Raw genomic sequence first — 22336 nt, 5'->3', positions numbered from 1 at the left:
GTCCCCTCCGCCGCAGCCCTCCCGTAGCCCGGATTTCACTCCCATGGCAAAGCCGGCCCTGCAGGAATTGGGTAAGTGGAGCTATTGCAACACAGCATTTTTCCATACATTTGCTATATAACTCGGAGGGTTTTAAAGATAGCATCAGTTGGCACACTTAGCACGAAACCACCTAATTACTGACGCCTTGGAAGTGCCAAACTTTTAAAGGGGGGAGGTGAGGTTAAAATCACAGGCGACCAACAAGTGTTACCTGTTTTTAAAGTATTCCAAGCGCTGCTCTCCACGGCAGTCGGGACATGGGGAGGGGGTGGCTCGGGGCAGTGCCATTCCCTCTGTCACCGTTGCCACCACACCGAGGGGCTGGAGGCTTCTGAAGCCCCCCCACCCTGACCCTCTCTTTCCTACCAAACTCCACTGCCTGGCGCTGTGGCTTTCCCCGCACAGCTCCCATCCCGTTCCTGCGCCAGCCCCGGCTGCGGGATGGGGTTTGTGGCCGGTCCCGGTCTCCACTGGAGGAAAAAACCTCCCGGTATGAGCCTGGCTCTGAGCAGCCCCGGGGGCGGCCGCAGGGTTAGGCACGGCGGGGGCGGACTGTCCCCGCTCCCCCGCTGCTTCCCGGGAGGAATGATCCGGGCTGGAAAGGCTGGAGCCTGCCCTCCGCACGGGGACGGCACCTCTCGGCTCGGGGAGTGCAGCGCAGAGGGGGAGACCCCCGGTCCTGTGCACTGTGCCAGGTGCCCTGTGCAGGATGCCCTGCGCCCAATGCCCGGTGCAGGATGGCTGATGCACGGCCGGTCCCCTGCGCTCGGTGACAAGTGCAGGATGCCCGGCGCCCTGCGCGGGGCTCCCGGTGCCCGCTGCTCGGGGCAGGATGCCCGGTACCCCTTTTCCGGCGCAGCGTGCCTGGTACCGGTGCAGGATACCCAGTGCTTGGTGCAGGAAGCCCGGTATCCCTTATCCAGTGCGGGATGTCCAGGTTCCGGTCCCCATTCCCCGGTGCAAGATGCAGGGTACCGGGTACCCCTTTCCCGGTGCAGCATGCCTGGTGACCGGTCCCCTTTGCCCGGCGTCCGGCGCCCTGTCCCCCTTGCCCGGTGCATCATGCCCCGTTCCCGGTCCCCCTAGCCCGGTATCCGGTGCCTGGTCCCCCTGGGCTGGTGCAGGGTCTCCGGTCCCCCTCTCCCGGTCCCCTGTCCCCCGTCCCCGCTCGCGCCGGCCCCGCTTCCTGCTCTCTCCAACGTTCCATTGTGCGGAGCTTCCATTGTGACGTCTCGGCCTCGGCTCGGCTTTGTCTGTCCATATATGGGCAGCTACGTCACGGAGCGCTCCCGCATAAAGGCCCCGCGGAGTCCCCGGCGGAGCAGTCGGGCGGCAGCGAAGGAACCGGCGAGCGGAGCGGGGCCGAGCGCGGGGGGAGCGGGGCCGGGGCTGGGAGCCGGCGAGAGAGACAGAGAGAGAGAGGAGGGGTTAAATCCTCCCCCCCCCCCCCCACACCCCCCCAGCTTCTACAACCACATCTGCCAGCCAGATCGCCCCCTCCCCCTCGAGGAAACACCACCAAGGGACCCACGGAGGACCGCGCCCCCCCCGCGCCCCCTCCTCCGCGGCCACCCCCAGCCCCCCCCGCCTCCTCCTCCTCCCCCCCGCCGCCCCCGCCCCAACTTTTCTTCTTGCATGATTTCCCTCGCACGGATTTGCTACTCGGATGTTGTTTCCTCGGGAGCTGAGCTCGGAGCCACGTTGAACCAGCCTTTTCCTCCAGTGCTATGACAGGCAAACTACTGGAGAAGCTGCCGGGGACCATGAACACTTTGATGAACCAATTGCCTGACAATCTGTACCCAGAGGAGATCCCCAACTCTTTGAATATCTTCTCCAGCACCAGCGACTCGGTGGCTCACTACAACCAGATGGCTGCAGGTAAAGGGGGGGGGGGGGAAGGAAAATGGGGAAAAGGCAGGAGCGGGGGGGGAGCCGGTGGGGCGAGGAGGAGGATGCTGTGGGTAGGGTGTCATGGAGCCTCGGAGGGAAGGGAAGAGCTGGGGCTGGGGAGCGTCCCCCCCCCCGCACCCACCCACCCCTTTCCTCGCCGTGTCTCCGCGCGATCGCTGCAGGGCTCCGCCGAGCGCTGCCGCCGCCGAGCCGCCGCCGCCGCAGGTACGGGGACGGCGGCCCGGCTCCGTGGGGAGGAGAACTCGGGTGGAAAAGCCGGAGGGGCTGAAGGGACGAGGGGAAGGCCGGGCACCCCCGTGCCGCGCAGGGGCCGCCCGCCCGCGCCGGGATCCGCGCGGGTGCGGAGGCGCCGCGGACGCGCGTGGCCGTGGCAGCCGCCCCCCCACACCCCGCAGCGGCGGCGGCGGCAGCGTGGGCTCCCCGGGACGCGGCGCCGACTTCCCCGGAGCGCGGGGTTGGGGGAAACGGGGAGGACAGGAGAGAGGGAGGATCTGGGGGGCACAGGTGAGCGCCGAGGGCGGCGGGGGCGGGTGCTCCCCGCGTGTCCCCGCTCCCGCTCGGAGCCCCGCCAGGCTAAACGCCCCCCCCTCCTCCCATCCCCGTGTTTCTCCTCGCCGGGGCTCGGCGCAGGGAAGGCGGCGAGTTGGTAACGGCGTCGGCGGCCGCAGCCCCGGCTCCGCGGAGTGCCCATCGCTGCCGGGGCTGGACGGGGAGGAAGCCTACCTGTAGCCGCAGGTACCTCCTTCCCCCGGCGGCGCGGCGGTGGGGTGTCCCCCCCACCCACCCCAGGCAGCTCCTCGCGGGGGCGGCGCGGGCGGCCCCGCATCGTCGGGACCCCCGGCAGGCAGCGCCGCATATGCGGGGTGGAAGCAGCGAGGGGAAGGGGGCGAGCGGGCCGAGGGGGAACCGGTGCATCTCCGCTCCCCGGAGCATCCCCCGGTGCATCCCCGGTGCTCCCTCCCGGGCCCTCCCGGCTCACTCTGCCCCGCTTCTCTCGCACTTTGCAGATAATGTTATGGACATTGGCTTAGCGAACGAAAAGGCCGGTCAGGAATTGTCCTCCTACTCGGGCACTTTTCAACCCGCCCCGGGCAACAAGACTGTCACCTACCTGGGGAAATTCGCTTTCGACTCGCCCTCCAACTGGTGCCAGGACAACATCATCAGCCTGATGAGCGCCGGCATCCTGGGGGTGCCGCCGTCCTCGGGCGCGCTCACCAGCACGCAGAGCTCGGCGGGCAGCATGGGGCCGCCGCAGGGCGAGGTGGACCAGATGTACCCCGCGCTGCCGCCCTACTCCTCCTGCAGTGACCTCTACCCAGAGCCCGTCTCCTTCCACGACCCCCAGAGCAACCCTGGCCTCACCTACTCCCCCCAGGATTACCAGGCGGCCAAGCCCGCCTTGGACAGCAACCTCTTCCCCATGATCCCAGACTATAACCTCTACCACCACCCCAACGACATGGGCACCATCACGGAGCACAAACCCTTCCAGAGCTTGGACCCCATCCGCGTCAACCCGCCCCCCATAACTCCGCTGGAGACCATCAAGGCCTTCAAGGACAAGCAGATCCACCCGGGTTTCGGGGGGCTGCCGCAGCCGCCCCTCACCCTCAAGCCCATCCGACCCCGCAAGTATCCCAACCGGCCCAGCAAGACGCCGCTCCACGAGCGGCCCCACGCCTGCCCGGCCGAGGGTTGCGACCGCCGCTTCTCCCGCTCCGACGAGCTCACCCGCCACCTCCGCATCCACACGGGCCACAAGCCCTTCCAGTGCCGCATCTGCATGCGGAGCTTCAGCCGCAGCGACCACCTCACCACCCACATCCGCACCCACACCGGCGAGAAGCCCTTCGCCTGCGAGTTCTGCGGCCGCAAGTTCGCCCGCTCCGACGAGCGCAAGCGGCACGCCAAGATCCACCTCAAGCAGAAGGAGAAGAAGGCCGAGAAGGGCTCGGGTGGGCAGCCCCCCGCCGCGCCCCCCGCCGCCGCCGCCACCACCTCGCCCCCCGTCGCCCTCGCCCCCGCCGTCACCACGTGCGCTTGAGGGACTGTGGGGGGCGGCGCGGTGGCACCCCTTCTCCTCCCCTTGCTCTCGGCACCGCTCCGGGGGGAACCCCACGGTGTTCAGGATACCGGGGTTGTGCTGCGACGGGTCCGCTCTGCCCGCACTCGGATTGACCGGGTCCAGGCTGCCCGCACCTGGATCCTGCCTGCACTTGGATCGACGGGACCCGCGCTGCCCGCACCCGGATTGCCCGGACTGGCGCTACCCGCGCTGGGATTGCCCGCACCACCTGGATCCCGGCTGCCTGCTCCCGCACCTTCCACATCCCGGCTGCTTCCACCTGCACTGCCCGGGGCCGGGCCGCCCGCACTGCCTGGATCCCGGCTGCCTGCTCCTGCAACTCCCGGATCCCGGCTGCCCACAGCCGCAGCGCCCGGGGCCGGGCTGCCCGCACTCTCCTTGCCCGGTTCTCCCGGATCCCCTGCTGTCCGCACCCTGTTCCCGGATCCCTGCTCCCGCACCTGGATTACTAGCACCTCCCGGATCCCGGCTGGATTGCCCCATCCCGGCTCTCCCGGCTCCGACTCTCCCGCATTCCACGGCCCTCACACGGCACCTCCCGGGTCCATCCCGCCCGCACCCGCCCGGCCTGGCTCCGTGCTGCCTGGGCGGCGGATCCCGGGAATAATCCCGGCTGACCTGGATCCCAGGGCTCGGTCCGACCCGCCCGCCCTGCCCGGGCTGGGTGCTCCAGGATCGGGCCCCCCACACACCCACCCCAGTCCCGTCCTGCCCGGCTCCTCTGGGGCTGGGCTCTCCAGGATCCGTGAGGGATGGATGGATGATGGATGGATGGATGGATGGATGAGGGATGGATGGATGATGGATGGATGGATGGATGGATGGATGGATGGGTGGATGGATGGATGGATGGATGGATGGATGGATGAGGGATGGATGGATGGATGGATGGATGGATGGATGGATGAGGGATGGATGGATGGATGGATGGATGGATGGATGGATGGAGCTGATCTGGCTCCTCTCCTTGCCAGGCCTGGAGCCCCCGTTGTCCCCCCTGGCCCCGTGTCCCCCCCGTGTCCCCAAGCACCGGCTCCCCGTGTTGGAGGTAAGAGGGCTCAGCCCCCCAAGCCGGGCTGGTGGGGCGGGGGGTGGCTCTGCGGGTCCCCCCAACTCCGGGGGCAGCAGGGAGAGATGTCCCGGCAGCAGCTTTTGGGTTTGTTTTCTTATTTTTGTTTTCTTTTCCTTTTTATTATTTTTTGTTTGTTTGTTTTCAGCAGAAGAGAAATTCTTTACAGAAATACAGGAAAAAAAAAAAGCACCCCAGTATTTTGCTGAATACTTTTTATAATGTGAGATATTTTTATTTTATTTTATTCGGTCACTTTAAAACAACCACCCAACTATGGAGGAGAAAAATCAATTAGTCCTCTATTTTATTATTTTATTTTTTTTTTCTTTCTCCTTCTGGTATGTGCATGTCATTGCATGACTGCTCTGATTTTTTTCTTCTTTTGTTTTAATAAAACTGTGCTCAGACATTTAAGCTAAACTAAGCAAAAATAATAATGAATTAAAAAGAAAAAAAAATCTTTGTTGCCAAAAGGTCGTGCTATCCAGGTTTGATGTCTGCATGTGAAAAAAAAAACACAAAAAAAACCACATTAAAAACGTACAAAAATAAAGAGAAGAGGAAGAATGCAGTCTAATTTATGTGAACTGAAAGGAACAAAAAAAAAAAAAAAACAAAAAAAAAACAAACCACAATCAGGTTTAACCACACAAACCTAAGGGAATGATATTTTTTGAAAGACTTTTGTATAAAGTTGAGTACTTAGAGAAAAAAAAAATCATACCAGATGTAATATATTTTGTGGATGTTTTTATTTCTTGGATTTATAGTACCTTATACTAAGGTTAAAAAAAAAAATTATGCTTGATATTGTGAAAAGGTGATAATTTTCACACACATTTCATTTGCTCATTTGTCATGTTGTAATGCAAATATGATAGTTAATGCATACAGCATTTTTAAGGGAAAAAATCAGAAATATTGAACTGATGTATTGTTGTACCATTTGCACTGTGAGCAAATGCTAATGCAGTAAATATATTGTGTTTGCTGACAATCAAAATCTGTAGTAAATATCTTTATTTGCTTAAAAATTATCTATATTGGTTTGGAAAGTAAAAGAAAAAAAAGGTTTTAATGTGTAAGGGGAGTGTAAAAAGGGTTGAAATGTGCAGGGAAGTGGGTGCTGTGTCTCTTTATGGGTGACTTTGAAACCTGTCTGTACAGAATTTTTTTTTTTTTTCCTAGTGCTGTATTTCCTTAAATATTATTTTTTATATGATTTTTTTAAAAAAAAATAACCCACTTTTTTTTTCTCAGTCCCCCCTCCCTCTCCTTCAGTTCTATCCACAGGACGGCACAGCAAGACCCAGCTGGGTGACCCCGAAGGCGACCGGCTCCGTCCTCGCGTCCCCCATTTCCCGGCATAGGGAGAACCCAACCGGGATGGGGGGCACCCAACAGGGACGGGGGGTAGGGCGCCCACCCTCTCCCCAAAAATCCGCCACCTCCTCGCTTTGCCCTTGACCTCCCATCCCGTTTTTCCCTGCTCGTGCCGCCGCCGCCTTGACCCCGTCACCATTTTGCCGGCGGCTTCCACGGCCGCCGGGATAACTTTGGGCCACCAAAGAGGATCGCGCCGCTTCAGCCGGTAATGCCCCCGCGCCCTTCGCCCGCCAAATCGCCTCGGGGGCAGGGCCCGTGGGGGATTTTTTTTTCCCAGCCTGGATCACTCAGGATATAAATAACCCGCCGGGTTTCTGCGCTGGCGCTCGCACGGGCACGAGGAATGAGTGGGAGAAGGAGTTTTGGAGGCGCTTGGATGTTTGGAGCGGTGGCGTGTGGTGGTTGGATCCTTCCCCAGGGATGGGGATGGAGGACTGAGGCTCCCGGAGCTGGGATTGTGCTGGAGGATCCCAGAGCAGGGCTCTGGGGGTCCCTCGGTCCGCGCGGGTCCAGCTCTGCTGGGGTGGAGCGCGACCGGTTGAGTATCCCACAAAAGTCTTCTTTCCTGAGGCCTTGCTGGCAGTGCCGGTGGCTGCCATTGGCACCGTGGTCTTTCCTGGTGTTCCTGGGCTGTGAAAGCCTTGGCAATGTTGTCACATTTCCTGATTTTTGATTTGGATCTGCAGCTGAGCCTGGAGAAGCTGCTCCGGCCATTCCAGGGCGGCTCTGCCCATTCCAGGAGGTTTGTTGGGAAGGCTTTAGTTTGGGGAAAATCCAGGGGCTGGCGGTGACTCAGAGCACAGCTGGCTCAGCCAGGGATGGCATCTCGTGCTGTTGAGGACTTGGCTTTGGAGCCCACGGGCACGGCGCCGGCTGGGCCCCGGTGTCTCTGCGTGGATTCCCAGTGGTTGAGTGCTTGGTGGCCATGCGAGGCTGGATTGGGATGAGCTGGGATTGTCCTCCCCTCTGTGCTCCAGAGGTCCTGCAGCCATGAGGGGCTGCGGGATGGTTTGGGAGCCCCCACAGTGACCCCGTGTGTGGCTCAGGTGGGCAGGGACCGGAGCCACCACCCACAGGGAGAGCCACCACAGCCCCCAGCATCACCTGAGGGTGCTGTGGTGGTGCTGGAGGTGCTGGAGGTGCCCATTTCAACTGTTGGCTTGTGCTGGAAAACACTGGAGATCCTGGGAATGTGCACAGCAGAGGAGCTGCCCCAGTGAGGAGCCACCCAAGGCTGCACCAAAGCTTTGGGCTCCTTCTATGGGTGAGGAGGAGGAGGAGGAGGAGGAGGGAAGGAGCCCACCAAGCCCTGGGGACCCGCTCTGCCAGCCGGGCCCGGGCACCGTGCTGGGCAGGACCTCCCTGGCGCAGAGCAGGAAGGTGAGGAGCACCCTTGGGTGGCAAAGCGCGGGGAGTGCGTGCAGCACCTTGCACGAAAAATGTTGGTTGCTACGGAAACACGGCACTTTCCATGCCCGTTCTGGGCTATCTGTGTTCTGGGGAGGAGGGAAGGGCTTCCAGTCACGTACCAGCTCCACAGAACTTGCTGCTTTTCCTTCCTCAACGGGAGCACCGGGGTCCTGAGGAGGCCACCAACACCTCACTCCTCCCTGCTGAGGGTCTTCAGGGTTTTGCAGGATGTGGTTGGATCCAAGAGCTCTCCACGGGATGGGATTTGCTGCTCAGGAGGAGCACCAAGAGCTGAGACCCCGTCCCTGGGCTCGGGAGCGATGAGGATCCACAGCCAGAAGCTCCCGGTTTGCAGCTGGAGTACAGATGTTGGTGGGATCCCTCCCTGATCTTCTCGCCTCTGGCTCAGCTTCTGGCACTGCCTGGCAGGAGACATCATCCACAGAAGGCCTGGATGGTTCTGGATGGCCTGACCCTCATCTCCCACCCCGTGGGACTGTGTGGATCCATCCCCACCCCTGGATGAGCGTTCTGGAGGAAGGGGCCAGACTCATCCTCCCGGCACGTGCCCGGGACAGGGGGACAAACAGCAGAGCCTCCAAGGAAGATGCTCCCTGAGTCCTGTGGCCGTCAGGATGGCAGATCCAGGCTCGTCCCAGCTCTGTCTTGTCCCACCCGCTGCACCCCGAGGTGACAGTGAGGGGCATCACGGTGGGGCCAGGGACAGGAGCAGCAGCAGCAGCTGGAAAAACCTTCCTGGTCCCAGCCTTCCTTTCTCCTCACCCTGCCCGTACCTGGATGGGGATGCGAGGGACCCTCCTGGCTGCCTCCCCTTGGGGTTTGCTCTGACACCCACCAGCACCCCAAAATCGATCCCTTTCCCTCAGGCCACCTTGCAACCTCCCCTTTCCACCCATCCCAGCACAAAATGGAACAACTGGTGGGGGTTGCCATCCTCCCCACTGGTGTCCCTCACCTCAGATCTGCCCCCCCTGCTCCTTTTGGGCTAATCCCTGTCCTCAGCGGTGTTGGTAACACCTTCCCAGTTTAGCATCATCCTCCCTGGCTGTAATTACAGCGCTGTTTACCTCCACCTGCTAATTGATAAAGCCACCCCTGACGCTCAGCCCAAGCCTCCGCCCCGTGCGCTGGCATGTGGCTGGTGGCACCAGCCCGATGGCACCAATCCTGTTCCCACCCCCAGGATGTCACCCTGGACTGGTAACAGGGGCTCCAAGGGCACCCAAATCTTGGGGGGGCTCTGCTGCATCCCAGGGTCACAGATGGTGGTGACTGATAGGTCAGTGCTGAGGACAAGGTGGGGTTTTGGTCACCAAAATGACTTTGCTGTCCCTCTAGCCCCGGTCCAGCCTCCTCAAAGTGGATTTGGGGGATTTCTCCCCAAAATTGCATGTTCCCGCTCTTCCAAAGGTGACGCATATGCCTTGGATTTCCCTGACTGGGGCAGTCCTGCTGCTCCCACTGCTCTGGCCCACTCCAGAGTGTCCCTGGGGAACCTCTGCCCACGGCCATCCCGGGATGCCCCCGGGAATCCCTTCCTTGTGCCCTCGCCCACCCCAGGGACTAACGCTGGGCATCCCCTCTCCGCGCCCTCATCCAGCTCAGGATGCTCCCAGGCAATTCCTTCCCCTTGCCCACCCCAGGGATGCTCCTGAGCATCCCCACCCTGTGCCACCCGCTCCAGGGTGCTCCTGGGCACTCCATGCTCCTGCCCTCACCCACTTTTGGGATGTTCCTGGGCATTCCCTCCCCATGCCCTCACCCACACCACGGATGACCCAGGCAATTCCTTCTCTTTGCCCATCCCAGGGGTGATCCATGCAATTTCTCCTTGCCCATCCCAGGGGTGATCCATGCAATTCCTTCTCCTTGCCCATCCCAGGGGAGATCCATGCAATTTCTCCTTGCCCATCCCAGGGGTGATCCAGGCAATTTCTCCTTGCCCATCCCAGGGGTAATCCAGGCAATTCCTTCTCCTTGCCCACCCTGGGGACTCTCCACAGCTCCCAGCGGTTTAACTCCACTCCCTCCCTCCCCATTTCCAGATTTTCACGGAAATCGGACGAATTTCAGGCTCTTTTTCCCGCGCGCCTTGGCCGTGACGTCACGCTCCTCCCGCCATGTGACGTCACGCCCCCCGCGTGGCGTCACTGCTGCGCGCGGCCCGAGGGGGGGGGGGATGTGAGCGCTCCCGGAAGGGGCGGGGCCAAAAGCGGCGGCACTTCCGGGAGCGGCGCGGGGCGGAGGGGGAACATGAGCTGGTGAGTGCGGGGGGACCCCCGGGGCACCGGGAGTACCGGGACAGGGTGGAGGAGCCGGCACCGGGAGCGGAGGGAAGTTGGGGAACCGGAGCCGCTGCCACCGGCCCTACCGGTCCCGGCTCCTCTGCTTGGACGCTGCGGTTGAGGAGGAGCCGGGGATGGGCCCGGAGCGGGCCCCGGTGCTGAGCGGCCTTGGCCCGGTGGGAGCCCCGGTGGAAGGCCCTGGAGCGGAGCCGGTGCTGCCGGGGCTTGTCCCGGTGCTGGTCCTGGGTGCGGCCCCGCTGGGGTTCGCAGTGCTGGCCTGGTTTGTCCCGGTGCTGGCCCCGAGTGGGTCCCGGTGCTGGGCCTGGGGCGGAGCCGGTGCTGGTCAGGCTTGTCCTGGTGCTGTCCCCGGTAGGGTCCCCAGTGCTGGCCAGGGGTGGTCCCGGTGCTGGGTCTGGAACTGGCCTGGAGAGGACCCTGGTGCTGGCACGGCTTGTCCTGGTGGAGACCCTGGGACTGGTCCTGGTGGGGTCCCCAGTGCAGTCCCAGTCCTGGCTGGGTTTGTCCCAGTCCTGGCCGGGTTTGTCCCTGCTGTCTCTGTAGTCACCCACACAGGTGTGCACCCCTCACACTCCTCACCTGTGCCCCCCATAGCACCCCCTGACCCCTTCCCACCTTCCCCCTCCTCTCTGCCCCCTGCCCAGGTGCTGCTGCAGGTACATGGAGAGTCCCCATTGGCTCTGAAATGCTGTAAAACCACCTTCAACTCCATAAAAGTAAAGCACTTTCATTTCAAAAAGAGGAAAGAATTCCCATGTGTTTGAAACAAACTAATGAGGGCTCAGTTTGGACACACTGGTTCCTTTGGTGCTTATTTAATTGAATTGTGTTAGAAATTAATAATGTTGGAAATTAATTTGCATTGCTGCGTGTGATTTCTCATCCTGGGTAGACCTGGAGATCCAGTGCTGTTGTGAGAGGCAAAGGATGGGATGGATCAAGACATAAAAAAGCTTTTCCTTGCCTGGAAGGTTGAGTTCCATAGGGACAATGGAAAATTTTTTGGGTTGGGAGCTGTGGAAGTTGTGGTTTGGAAATGTACTGCAAGAACGTAATCAGGCACACACAGGTACTGATTAAAATTGGGCATTTGGGCTAAAAATACACATTTGTCCACTGGAATCACTTTGGTTTTGCTTTGCTCATCTCAGAACAGCAACAATTATGGACAGTATGGGCTAACGAGGACTTGGAGCCCCTTTTTTCCCTGGGAATCTGAGGGAAGGGACTCTCTGGTCCAGGAAGAGCTTCAGACTCAAAATGTAAGGAATAAATAATCCCTTCACGTGTTGGATGAGGAATAATTTGGGTGCAGGGTATCCACACTTCGACTTGTGCTTCCCAGTGTCCATCCGGGCTCGGGGACTGTCACTTGTCACCACAATACACGTGACTTTTTCTGGGAGACCTTTCTCTGGGAGATGGGGTGTTTTCACCTCTTTCTGGGGAGGAATCTGAGGTCCTTGCCCGGCGAGCGGGGGGAACTGGGGACTCCAGGGAATTCTGAGTCTCCTCTTTCTTCTCTGGCCGCGTCATCCTCCGGGGCGCGGCGGCCACGCTGACGCACGAGGGGCTCGGAGCTCGTGGGGTTCCAGCGCCGTGGCAGCCACACAATCGCCCTCAGTCCGGCTCTGGGCCGTGCACCCTCCTGGCCGGTCCTTCCCGGAGCTGCCCTCCCGGGATGAATCGGGCCATTCACAGGGGCCGGGGGTCAGGGCCCGGTGTGACGTCCACAGTGGTGCTGACACACGTCGGGGTCGTGCCCCGCTGCTGAAATGTCACAGCGAGGCACGTCCGGCCCCGCTGCTGCTGCTCTGCCATCGCTCCAGAGCAGCAGAGATTTGTTCCAGTCCTGGCTGCTTTGGGAAGCGTGAAAAACAAGGTTCACGTATTTTTTATAGAATTTAAAAGTTTAATAGACAATTAGGAGATAAAAATGAAGTATACAGATACAGCCGGGTGTCTCTGCATTCAGCCAGGAGAGCACACCTTACTAACAAAGGATTGTCCCTTAAAAACAGAACCCTACTACATATCCATAAATTCTCACACATATTCAGACGTTCTTCTTAGGATTTTTGATGTTCCTCTGTTTAGTTTTTCCTTGCCCCCTTCCCAATAGATCAATCTTCTTAGCGCCACTAGGTTTTATGTCCTCCAATAACGGGTGCCATAAATTTTTCCTTTGGAGGGCTTGGAGGACTGCTTGTCTTCATCTGAACAAGATAATCTTAGGATGCAGGGGGGTCTCCAACTATCTTTTTTAGTCTCTGGGATATATAAACAAAAAGTAGTTTATACTTTAATATCATGTTATAGCCTAACATATATATGTATTATACCACTATTTCTAAGTTTCATCAATAACAGAAATAAAGGAAACTATATTAATACAACAAAAATTTCTAACCTTATAACATTCATTATAATATTTGCAAAAAGCTGATAATATATGTATTTATAACAGGAAGCAGGGATTTCTCTCAGCTTCCATGTGCGTCTCTCTGGCATTGGGCACTGCTAGTCCTGGATTGTTCCCTCTTTTTCCAGCGCTTGGCTGAGGAAGAGGATGGAGCTTTGTCCTCAGCTTTGTCTTGCAGAGCTGGGAAGTGGCACAAACTGCCACCATTTGGGCTCCTGGGCACTCGAATCCTTAATTTTTTTTGTAAGGGAAATCCCCAGATATTTAAGGGCTGTTGGCTGGTTGATGATTTATTGAGTTGTTCGGGGTTAATCCTGGGCCATCCCTGCTCCTTGTGAGCTCTTTGTGCTGCATGAGGGCTGGGAATGCTCCCAGGGACACAGGGATCACTCCCAGGAACACAGCGATGACCCTTGTACAGACACAGGAAAACTGTTCCAGTGGGCTCCTGCTGGTGACAGAGCCTGGATTAAATCCCCAAATTCCCAATTCCCAATGCCAGGCACTGAGGCAGCTCTGCCTTTCTAGGCTGAGCTTTATTTGAAGCAGGAATAGGCTCATTTTGGGACGCAGCCTTGCATGGACAGCTGGGATGTTTTCAGAATCTCAGCCGAGCTCCCTGGCTTCCTTTAGGCTTTGGATTGGGATCTCTTGGAGAATCCTCATCCTCCTCTTCCTCATGTGCAATCCAGTGATTCCCTTGACCATCATTTCTTCTAAAAATAAAGGGAGTGGAGTGCTGGATTTCACTGTGTCATCCCCTTAGCGCCCCAAGTGCCTAATTTTTGACTTTATAAAGTGTTTTTGAAAGTTCCTGAAACCTCATCAAACCAAACCTCATAACCAGATTCCCAAAAATCCCCTGCTCCAGTTTCCCACACCTCCCCCACCAGGAGAATTCCCACAGGGAAAAGGGGATTTTCAGCAGCGTGCCAGCTCCATCTTGGAGTGTTGCCTCCCAGCACCGCTGCAACAGCTGGTATTTACTGGGAGGAGAAAATAAGGGAAGCAAATGTTTACGGGGAGTGCGAAGCTCATGGTGCTCAGGGCAGGGCTGGGGGACCATATTGCCTTTTGGCACGGAGCTCTCCAAGTGGACTCTGGCATCCATGGGAAGGCAGAGTGGGAACGGGTGGTTGTACAATGTTCAACTCCATCAGAGTGGCTGGGAGTGATTTCTGGAATATTTGAGGATGGAGGTGAGGAGGAGCCACCTGTCTCTCCCAGAGGATTGGAGGCTGGGTGGGTTTGCACAGCCTCAGAGTGGGGTTGGTTATTCCCAGTGTTTTCCATGTTATGGATTTGCACAGGTTGTTGGTTATTCCCAGTGTTGGTTATTCTTGGTGTTGGTTATTCCCAGTGTTTTCCCTGTTATGGATTAGCACAGGTTGTTGGTTATTCCTAGTGTGGGTTATTCCTGGTGTTGGTTATTCCCAATGTTTTCCATGTTATGGATTAGCACAGGTTGTTGGTTATTCCTAGTGTGGGTTATTCCTGGTGTTGGTTATTCCCAGTGTTTTCCCTGTTATGGATTAGCACAGGTTGTTGGTTATTCCCAGTGTTGGTTATTCTTGGTGTTGATTATTCCCAGTGTTTTCCCTGTTATGGATTAGCACAGGTTGTTGGTTATTCCCAGTGTTGGTTATTCTTGGTGTTGATTATTCCCAGTGTTTTCCCTGTTAAGGATTAGCACAGGTTGTTGGTTATTCCCGGTCTTTTGGTTATTCCCGGTGTTGTTTATTCCCGGTATTTTCCATGGTTTGGAGCCGTGGCTGGGCTGGGCAGGTGGCTGCAAACCCAGCCCCAGGCGCTGTTTTCTCCCCTCTGAATCAATATTGATGTTTTTTGGAGCCCAGCATGGCCGATGGCAACGCTCCCTCATCTGTGCAGGTTTCAGTGATACTGGGATCGGGAGATGAGCACGGGATAAAATTAACTGGGATGAAGCAAGTGGATACCAGAGCGGTGAGCGAGGCTCCCAAACACCTCCCTGTCACCTGGAGCTCCTGCGCCAGCTGCTTTGCACATCCCAAAGTTTTTATCGTGGTGAAACTGGAGTGCCAGCTGAGCATCTCCCGGGGTGGAGCAGCACCTCCCCTGCCACCATCACAGGCCTCCGAGTGGTTATTCCATAATTGTTCATTTTTCCACCTGTTTTGTCCAGGTAGCTCCAACCCAGTGCTCTGGTTGAGCCACAACCGTGTTTCACAACCGTGCTTAAAATGGATATTTTTGTAGCATAGTCAGGGCCTAAAACAGCCCTGCAAAATTCTGCTCGCCCACGCGCCTGGCGTGAGTAATTTTCTTTTGATGGGTGAGTAAAATATCATTATTTTTTTCATGCTCCTCTTGGAATGGGTGGGAGAGAGGATTCTGACATTATTTTTGATTTGCTTAGCACTGACACTGCGCCTGGCTCCGTGCAGGATGCAGAGGGCCCCGCTCCCAGGAGCTCATCCCTTTGCTGCCAAACTTCAGGAAGGTGCCTTGTTTTCCCTGGCCTGACCTAAAATCCAGAAAATCGATGTTTACACCTCTTTTTTTTCCTCTTTTTACACCTCTCTTTCCCTTCTCCCCCGCTGCAGCGGCTTACCCTGACATCCCTGCGTGGCTTAAAGCCTCCAAATTTCCAGGGATGGGGTTGAAATCCAGGTGGAAGTGCTCACCTGCGGGATGGGTGCGTTCATTCCCAAGGGATCCCATCCCCGCATCCCTCCCATCCCCACCCCGTGACCTCCTCTCTCATCTCCACGAGGAGAGCACCCAAACGGGGATTTGGCGCAGTCTCCCTCGACAGAAGCTGTTTGTGATCCGTTGGAATACATTTTTTTTTTCTTATTTTTTTTTTTCCTTTTTTATTTTTTTCCTTTTTTTTTTTGCCTCCGCGCTGTGTTTGGAGCGGTTGCCATGAGTTCCTGGGAGGGGGGGAGCGGGGTGGGACGGTGCCTGCAGTTTCCATGGACACGCCGGGAGCACAGCGAGGAGGCATCCGGGAGATTCGTGCCTAACCTGAGCCTGCCCTCCTGCCTGGCTCACCTGGGATCCTCTCCTGGCAGGGGATTTTGCACCTTTGGGTGTTTTTAGGGAGCCCAAGGGATGCCCAGGTTTCCAAGATTTTGGTGTGCAGTATTCCCTCTCCTTGTGCAGGCTGGGATGAGGCTCGGAAATGCTGTGCAGCAAAGGCCTTTCAGCTTCCTTTGAACTTCCTGGCTTTCCCCTGTCATGGAAAAGTCCTTCCCTGACACCTCCATCCCTCAGGGAAGCTTTACCCAAGCGGAGAGGGAGGAGAAGCTCAACTGAGTTCACTCTGTAGCAGAGTGGGAAAGTGAAAGTTCACATCCTTCCTTGAGTGCTCCCGACCTTCCTGTTGGGGTTTGCAGGGACGCTTTGATCCCTCTGGAATAGCAGCTGATCCCACCACCAGGCAGCTTTTCTGGATACAGCTACACCTTGAGCTAAATCCATTCCCAACCCAAGAGCTTCCAAAGGGAAAGGCTCAGGGAGGGACCCAATTTCTGCAGTAGCTTTAGGCCAATTTTTGTCTGCACAGAGGATCAGGTCTAAAGAGGTGGGTTTGTAGAATCCCTCATCATCCCACATGCCAAAATCCTTGGGAAAACCAGGCTCAGAGGGTCGGGGTCACCCTGGCAGCGCAGGAGGCTGGGTGTCATCCTTTTGGATGCAGGCACAGAGAGGTTTCTTTCCGGTGAAGGAATTGAGATTTTTGGTGGAAATTCAAAGAGTGAGAAGCTCTGGCGGGGATCCAGGCTATGCTGGCGCTTGGGGTTTCAATGAGAGAGAGAGAGAGAGAGAGAAAGGGAAAAAAAAATCCCTGAAACTTTCCACGGGAAGCGGGCACTTCCCACAAAACATGGCTTTAGTCAGTGGTCTGGCAGTGGTACCAGTAAAAACCAGTTCTGGCCACCAGTTCATACCAAAGTGGGACCTGTGGGTCCCCTGCAAATGCCACTTGCACCCACCTGGAGCAGGAATATTGAATTCAGAGGTTCAGTGTGACTTTTCCCAAATTAATTAACAACCAGCCTGCCCTGGCCTCTGCTGTCCCTGTCCCTGCTTGTCCATCTGTCTGTCCATCCTTCTTTCCTTCCTTCCCAATCCCTGCCTGGCAGCTCAGCATCCCCAGGGGCAGCATTTTACCAGCTGTGGGTGAAAATATTTGGTGTTTATTCCTTGTTTCTCTGCCAAGGGTCTTCTGGGGCCTGATTAGGGGCGGCAAAGCCATGTTCAGCTGGAATGAGCTGGGAAAAAGGATCTCATCCCACAGGGAATTTATCCCCTGGGTGTGCTCTGAACTCCATCCCAGCTCCCCACAACCAGGGGTGATGCTAAGGTTTGATGTCCACCCTAGGAAAGGACATTTCTTCCCTAATTTAGCAAGGATTGAGTGATTCCTGCTGGCAATTCCCGCGTGCCTCCATTCCAGGGGACTGCTGGGGAGTGGGAGGGGGAGCTCCATGTTTTAAGCAGCAGCTCCCTGCAGACCTCATCGAGCTGTATTCCCCCCCTGCCTGGGAGGTTTGTTTCCAACTCTCCTGTGCATCCAGAGGAGAATTAACTGCTTTGGTGGTGTGTGGCCTTGCGTTTGCACATGGAAAAGCCAAGTAAATAGATGAGATTGCTGGGGAAACTTCAGAGAAAATCAGCCACAGCTTCTCCCACCTTCCCCTCCCTGGGGTTCCTGAGCATCCCCGAGTAGAGCTCGCAGGATTCTCTCCACCCACACTTTTTTCCTTACTTTAAGCTCTTCCCACCCTCTCCCTGCAGTGCTTCACCCTCCTCTCTCCCCACTGAACCCTGCTGCTTTCCCAAACTCCAGGTGCCCTCGCGGGGAGGGGGCTCCGAGGGGCCAGGATGCTCCCCCAGCCCCGCGGGGTGGGAACGGCTCCGGCTGTGACTCAGCGCGCTCGGCTCTTCAGGAACGGGATTTCAAGGGATTTCACACCCCAAACACAACCCCAGCTTTCTCTCGCTCAGCAGAAACGAGACATCAGAAAAAGGAAAAAAAAAAAAAAAGAAAAAGCACCGATTCTGGTTTTTCTTTGGTGTTTATTTGGCTCAGTTTTGAAGGTATCAGTGAGATCTGTGCCACGCTGGGAATTCATGGCACTGATGGATACGGATCCACCTCCCCCCCCCACCCCAGTTTATTTCTGTTATCCCCATCATGCATTTTATAACCAGAAAAAAAACCAAAAAACTCTTAATTTTGAAGCAAATGGTTGTGATGTTGCTGTGGCAGCTGCACTTTGTCCCCCCACAATTTTGCAGGCAGGGGTACAACTCCCAAAGGGACGAAAATTCGGTGCCAGCAGCAGTTTTGAGGCGTGGGGTGAATCCATTTGGTTTAAAAGCTCCAATAAAATCCATACCTTTCATCTTTTTTTTTTTCTTCCTTCTTTCTTTCCTGCTCATCCACTTCTCCCCCCCACCACCCTCCCAGAGAATCATATTAAAAGGCAGTGATTTAGAAACCAGGAAAATTATGTAAAATTGTAAAATAGAACAAAAAAAACCCCAATAATTGAGGAACAGACCTGATTTGCACAGGGTTATTTTTTAGAGGTTTTACTGAGACAGACATAATTACCAAGTGGCATCACGATGCTGATAGAGATATTTACTGCTGCACGGGGGATTTGCAGCGCTCCACTGACTTCCCTTTGTTTCTGGGCAAAAAAAAAAGGATTTTTGGGGTTTCTTGCAACCCTTGTGGGGTGAGGATGGGGAATGGGATGGGACAGGACCCCCCTGTGCTCCCTCTGCCTTCCTGTCCCAGTTCTGATGCCAAACCAAAGCTTTTCATGGCTTTTCCTACCCCACATCCCTCTTGTTGCCAGAACTCCCTGGATTTAACCATTTTTCCAGTGGACAGCGCCACTTTGGGATGCTCTCTGTACCTCCCCAGGGGGGGCAGGTTGTGCGCAGGTAATGCTTTAATCACCTTTTTAATTATCCTTTCCCACTAGTAACCAGCCTGGCTCCAGCTCCCTGCTTGTTCCCGCCCTGCCAGAGAGTGGCAAACTGGTTTTAACTGGGATAACACTCCCCTGAGTAGAATCCTCACTTTTTTTTATCCTTTCACCATCATCACTTCCAAAAACATCAAGTGACAGCACCTGGCTGCGGATGGCAGGCAGGAGGTGCCTCATTTTTGGTTTATATTTGACCCATGGAGGAAAACACACAGGAAAAAAAATCCATATATTTTTGTTTTCTTCCTGTAAGGCACCACACCCCCAGTTATTGACAGGGAAATTATACAGCAGAGTGGTGTTTGTTTATAAAAGAAGGGTGATTCACACTGCCACAGGAGCTGGAAAGGGTTAAACCCAAAATTATACTGGTCCCGGTGGAGAACCATAAACAGGAAGTTCTCCTTAAAAAAAAAACTTAAATTTAAACCTGGTGACTCAGGTTGGCTCCAGAGCTGTTCAGGGAGGGTCACAGGGGGTACAGCCCTGGATTATTCCCAGTGGGTAATTACAGTGTTGGTTTGAAAACAACGGGAAAAGTGGGAAGAGCAAGGTTTGGAGTTTGGATAATCCGGGTTTTTTGCTTCATCCTGCCTGTTGTTCCATTGCAAACTCTTTCTCCTGTTGCACACAGTTGGATTTTACAGCAGGTTACAGGGATAAAAATATTTCCTGGGGTCCAGCAGTGCTGGAGACTTGGAATTGGAGCTGGTGGGAAGCAAATGGAAAACCAGCAGTGAGAAAAGCCAGACTGGGAGGCAGCAGGACCAGCGGCCAACACAGTCCCAAAATCCATGTTTTTATCTCAAGTTTCATGTGGCAGCAGGAGAATTTGAGCTGGTCCAGTACAAATTCTCAGAAGGGGACTCAGATGCTTTCCCAGAAGCTCCTGGTGCACATTTGGGATGGCATGGAATGGGATGAAGCTGAGCTGTAGGTGAAACATCTCTGGCAAAAACCACTTTAATGTCATTATGACCTCAATTTTTTCCATTTATTTAAAGCATCACAACCCAGAAAACATTGGGACATTTTAGCTGAGATGCTTTAACCAAGCAGCACCTCTTTAACTTAATTAAATCCATTGACAACAGCAGTGGAATTCCTGGATTTTCATTATACTGATAGGTGAAAGAAATCCAATTATTTTCAGGCTGCCTGCGTGGCTGCTCTCAGCTGACCCAGCCACCCTTACATATGTTGTGTAATTTATTTAGAGTACTCTTCACATTCAGGTAACCCAGATTTTCCTGGGAATTAGGGATTTTAAGAATGAAGGCTGTGCTGGCAGGTGAGCCGCTCCTCCAGCTGTTGCAGCAGAGGAATCCTTTGAAGCAGCTCACAGCTCCAGACACCGGGTTGTTACTTTTTTTAATATCCTCTTTCCAAATATTTACAGGCTTTGTTTGTTGTTTTTTTTTTTTTTTTATTTTATCCTCCCCAGCAGGTTTGGTTTTAAACAGAGTGGGTTCTTCAGCTGCTCGTGGAGCATCCTTGTGTTGATTTGGGGTAGAGAGAGGATGTGTGGGGCTGACCTCAGGGGTGGCACTTTGGAGAATCAAAGGGACCCACAAGGACCATCCAGTCCAGCTCCAAAATCCCACAGGCACCCCAAAATCCCTGGGAGTGTTGTCCACAGTCTCCTGGAGCTCTGGCAGCCTCTGGCCATGCCCATTCCCTGGGGAGCTGTCCCAGTGCTTGCTCCGGCCAGTCCCTGGGTCCTGTCACTGTCACAGAGCAGAGGTTGGAGCTGCACCTCGGGAGGAAGTTGTGGAATGCTGAGAAGCCTCCTCACAATCTCTCCCACCCTCTCCATCTCCGGGAGGTGCACAGTGCCTGGAATGAGGGGCTGCCACCCCGAGACAACCCCTGTTGCCCCCAAACCCACCCGCAGCACCAGGCCCAGCATTGTCGCCGCTCACACATTCCCTTCTCCTCTCTCTTTTCCAGGATCCCGTTCAAGATCGGGCAGCCCAAGAAACAGATTGTACCCAAGACAGTGAGTAAACCAGTTCCCCCTTTTTAGCTCCAGCCTTGGATCATGTGGCTGATGAGTCAAGCCGGCACTTTGACTCGTCCCATTTTGCAGCGTGTGGGAGGGAGCTGGAGCAGCAGAACCTGTTGCCGCGTGTGACCAGCACTCGGCTCCTCGTGCGAGGAGCGAGGGGGAGCCCCATCCAGGGAGAATATTTTGGTTTGGGATCTGTTGAAATCATAAATTTTAATTTTTTATTTTTTTTTGGGAGGGGTGTGTGTGTGTGTGTGTGTGTGGGGTGGGGGAAAAGAGCTCTCTTGGTCTGGCACAGTTTTCCTCGGAGATGGCTGAACGGGTTTGCTTCCTTCCTTCCTTCCTTCCTTCTTTCAGCAATGGCTTGTTTGTTCATCCTTTCGGAGCAGATGGAGGAGGAGGAGTGGTTCAGATCGCTGAATATAACTGTTTCCAAAGAAAGGCTTATAAGCTGAGATGCTTAGTGCTCGGGCGTGAATTAATTTGTGCTGCACAGCATTTGCTTTAAAAGCAAATTAAAAAAGCATTTTGTATTCCCGTGGATTTGAGGCTCCTACCCCAAGTGCTGCTGCTTGCAGCTGGCTGTGGTATTTTCCCTTCTTAAGCAGCTTGGCTTTGCATTTGTCCCGTGCCAAAAAAAACCAAAAAAAAGCTGTGGAACCTCCCAGGAGCTGGCCCTGGAAACTCACCTGGACAGCTGCTCTAAAAAGGGTGCCCTGAGAGGCAGCGTGGGGCAGAGCTGGTCCCTCTAACGGTGTTGGTGACCTAATCCCCTGCACAGACTGACATCCCTGATCCTTCCTCTCCGGGACACTCAGCTAATTCCGCAGGATGCGTGGGCACCCGCGTTTGTGGGGCAGTTTCTCCTTGGGACATGACATTTTCCCTGGAGGCAAAGGGCTAATCCCACCACTCCCTTCAAGGCTTGATTGTCATGTTTTATTTTAAAGGATTTGGTGGTTGTCTGCTGCCGTGGAGCAGCAATTTTCTGTAACAGCTCCAAACTGTCAGTACAGAATTTCAGCCAGGCAAGCGATGAAGACGAGGACTGGTAAAATTTCTCCGTGGTTTTTCCATGTTTTCAGCTGCCCTTTTCCAGGGGCTGGCGATCCACCAGGAAGGAGCTTCTGCCTGTGATCCCTCAGGTGAGGCAGCCCAGCCTCAGCTCTTCACACCTCTCCCAGCTCATGTCAGGAGCCCTCACATTCCTTGCTCCACGACATTTTGCCTTTCCCAGTGTTCCCAACACTGACGTCCTTCCAGGCTGGGGCAAGAACAAACTGCTCTGCAGCCCTGGGTGTCTTGGCCAGCTCTGCTGGGCATCTCCACCCCACCCACTCTCACATCCCAGTTGAATATATTACATTTCCCTGCCGTTTCCCTCCCCTCCTGCCGCGTCTGCTGTTGGAGAGGTTTTTCTTCCCTAAAATCAGCCATCCCTGAGCTCAGGCTCCCTGCAGATGAGCGGTGGCACCTTTGAGATCTTCCCTTCCCCGGAGCTGCTGGAATGTGCTGTTCTGAAGCAGTTGGCAGCCTTTGCTTATATATACATGTGTGTGTATTAAATAGAACAGCTCAGAATATCCGGCAGGCAGAGGTTCATTCAGCACCCAGAGCTTTTCCAGGCCTTTTCCTTCCTTCCTTCCTCAGCTCCCCAGGAACAAGATTTTGTGTCA

The 22336-nt window shown here is 55.5% G+C and overlaps 2 protein-coding genes across 6 annotated transcripts in view; both read left to right on the top strand.

Annotated features, from left to right (window-relative positions):
* EGR3 (early growth response 3) lies at positions 1-6120 on the top strand. Of its 4 annotated transcripts, none has more exons than XR_015279802.1 (3): positions 1-1923; positions 2964-4878; positions 4955-6120. XR_015279802.1 is itself a non-coding variant. In XM_086865662.1 (2 exons), exons 1-2 carry the CDS (start codon positions 1770-1772, stop codon positions 4001-4003), a joined length of 1194 nt encoding a protein of 397 aa, XP_086721788.1. In that variant the 5' UTR covers positions 1-1769; the 3' UTR covers positions 4004-6120. The 4 variants fall into 4 exon arrangements, 2 of the variants coding, with proteins under 2 accessions (XP_086721788.1, XP_086721789.1); XR_015279803.1 differs by lacking the exon at positions 1-1923 and adding an exon at positions 2572-2691; XM_086865662.1 differs by having other exon boundaries at positions 2964-6120.
* Positions 6121-10081: 3961 nt separating this feature from the next.
* Positions 10082-22336, top strand: part of BIN3 (bridging integrator 3) — a 40690-nt gene continuing 28435 nt past the window's right edge. Inside the window, exons 1-2 of one of the 2 annotated variants that reach the window (XM_086865668.1) lie at positions 10082-10195; positions 20603-20651. In XM_086865668.1, coding sequence (XP_086721794.1) covers positions 10188-10195; positions 20603-20651 — 57 coding nt within the window. In that variant the 5' untranslated portion in view covers positions 10082-10187. The remainder of the gene's footprint in view (positions 10196-20602; positions 20652-22336) is intronic. The other variant, XM_086865669.1, reaches the window with a different exon arrangement.

This window comes from Cyanistes caeruleus, chromosome 29 (genome assembly GCF_971803275.1).
Source record: "Cyanistes caeruleus chromosome 29, bCyaCae1.hap1.1, whole genome shotgun sequence".
NCBI classification, from domain to species: domain Eukaryota; kingdom Metazoa; phylum Chordata; class Aves; order Passeriformes; family Paridae; genus Cyanistes; species Cyanistes caeruleus.
The sequence above is the reverse complement of the archived record's forward strand: the minus strand, read 5'-3'. Positions and strand labels throughout refer to the sequence as shown.

Coding starts and splice junctions, on each gene's coding strand:
- EGR3 (XM_086865662.1), top strand. CDS start 1,770: ATGACAGGCAAACTACTGGAGAAGCTGCCGGGGACCATGAACACTTTG. Junction 1,924..2,963: donor CTACAACCAGATGGCTGCAG/GTAAAGGGGGGG, acceptor CGCACTTTGCAG/ATAATGTTATGGACATTGGC.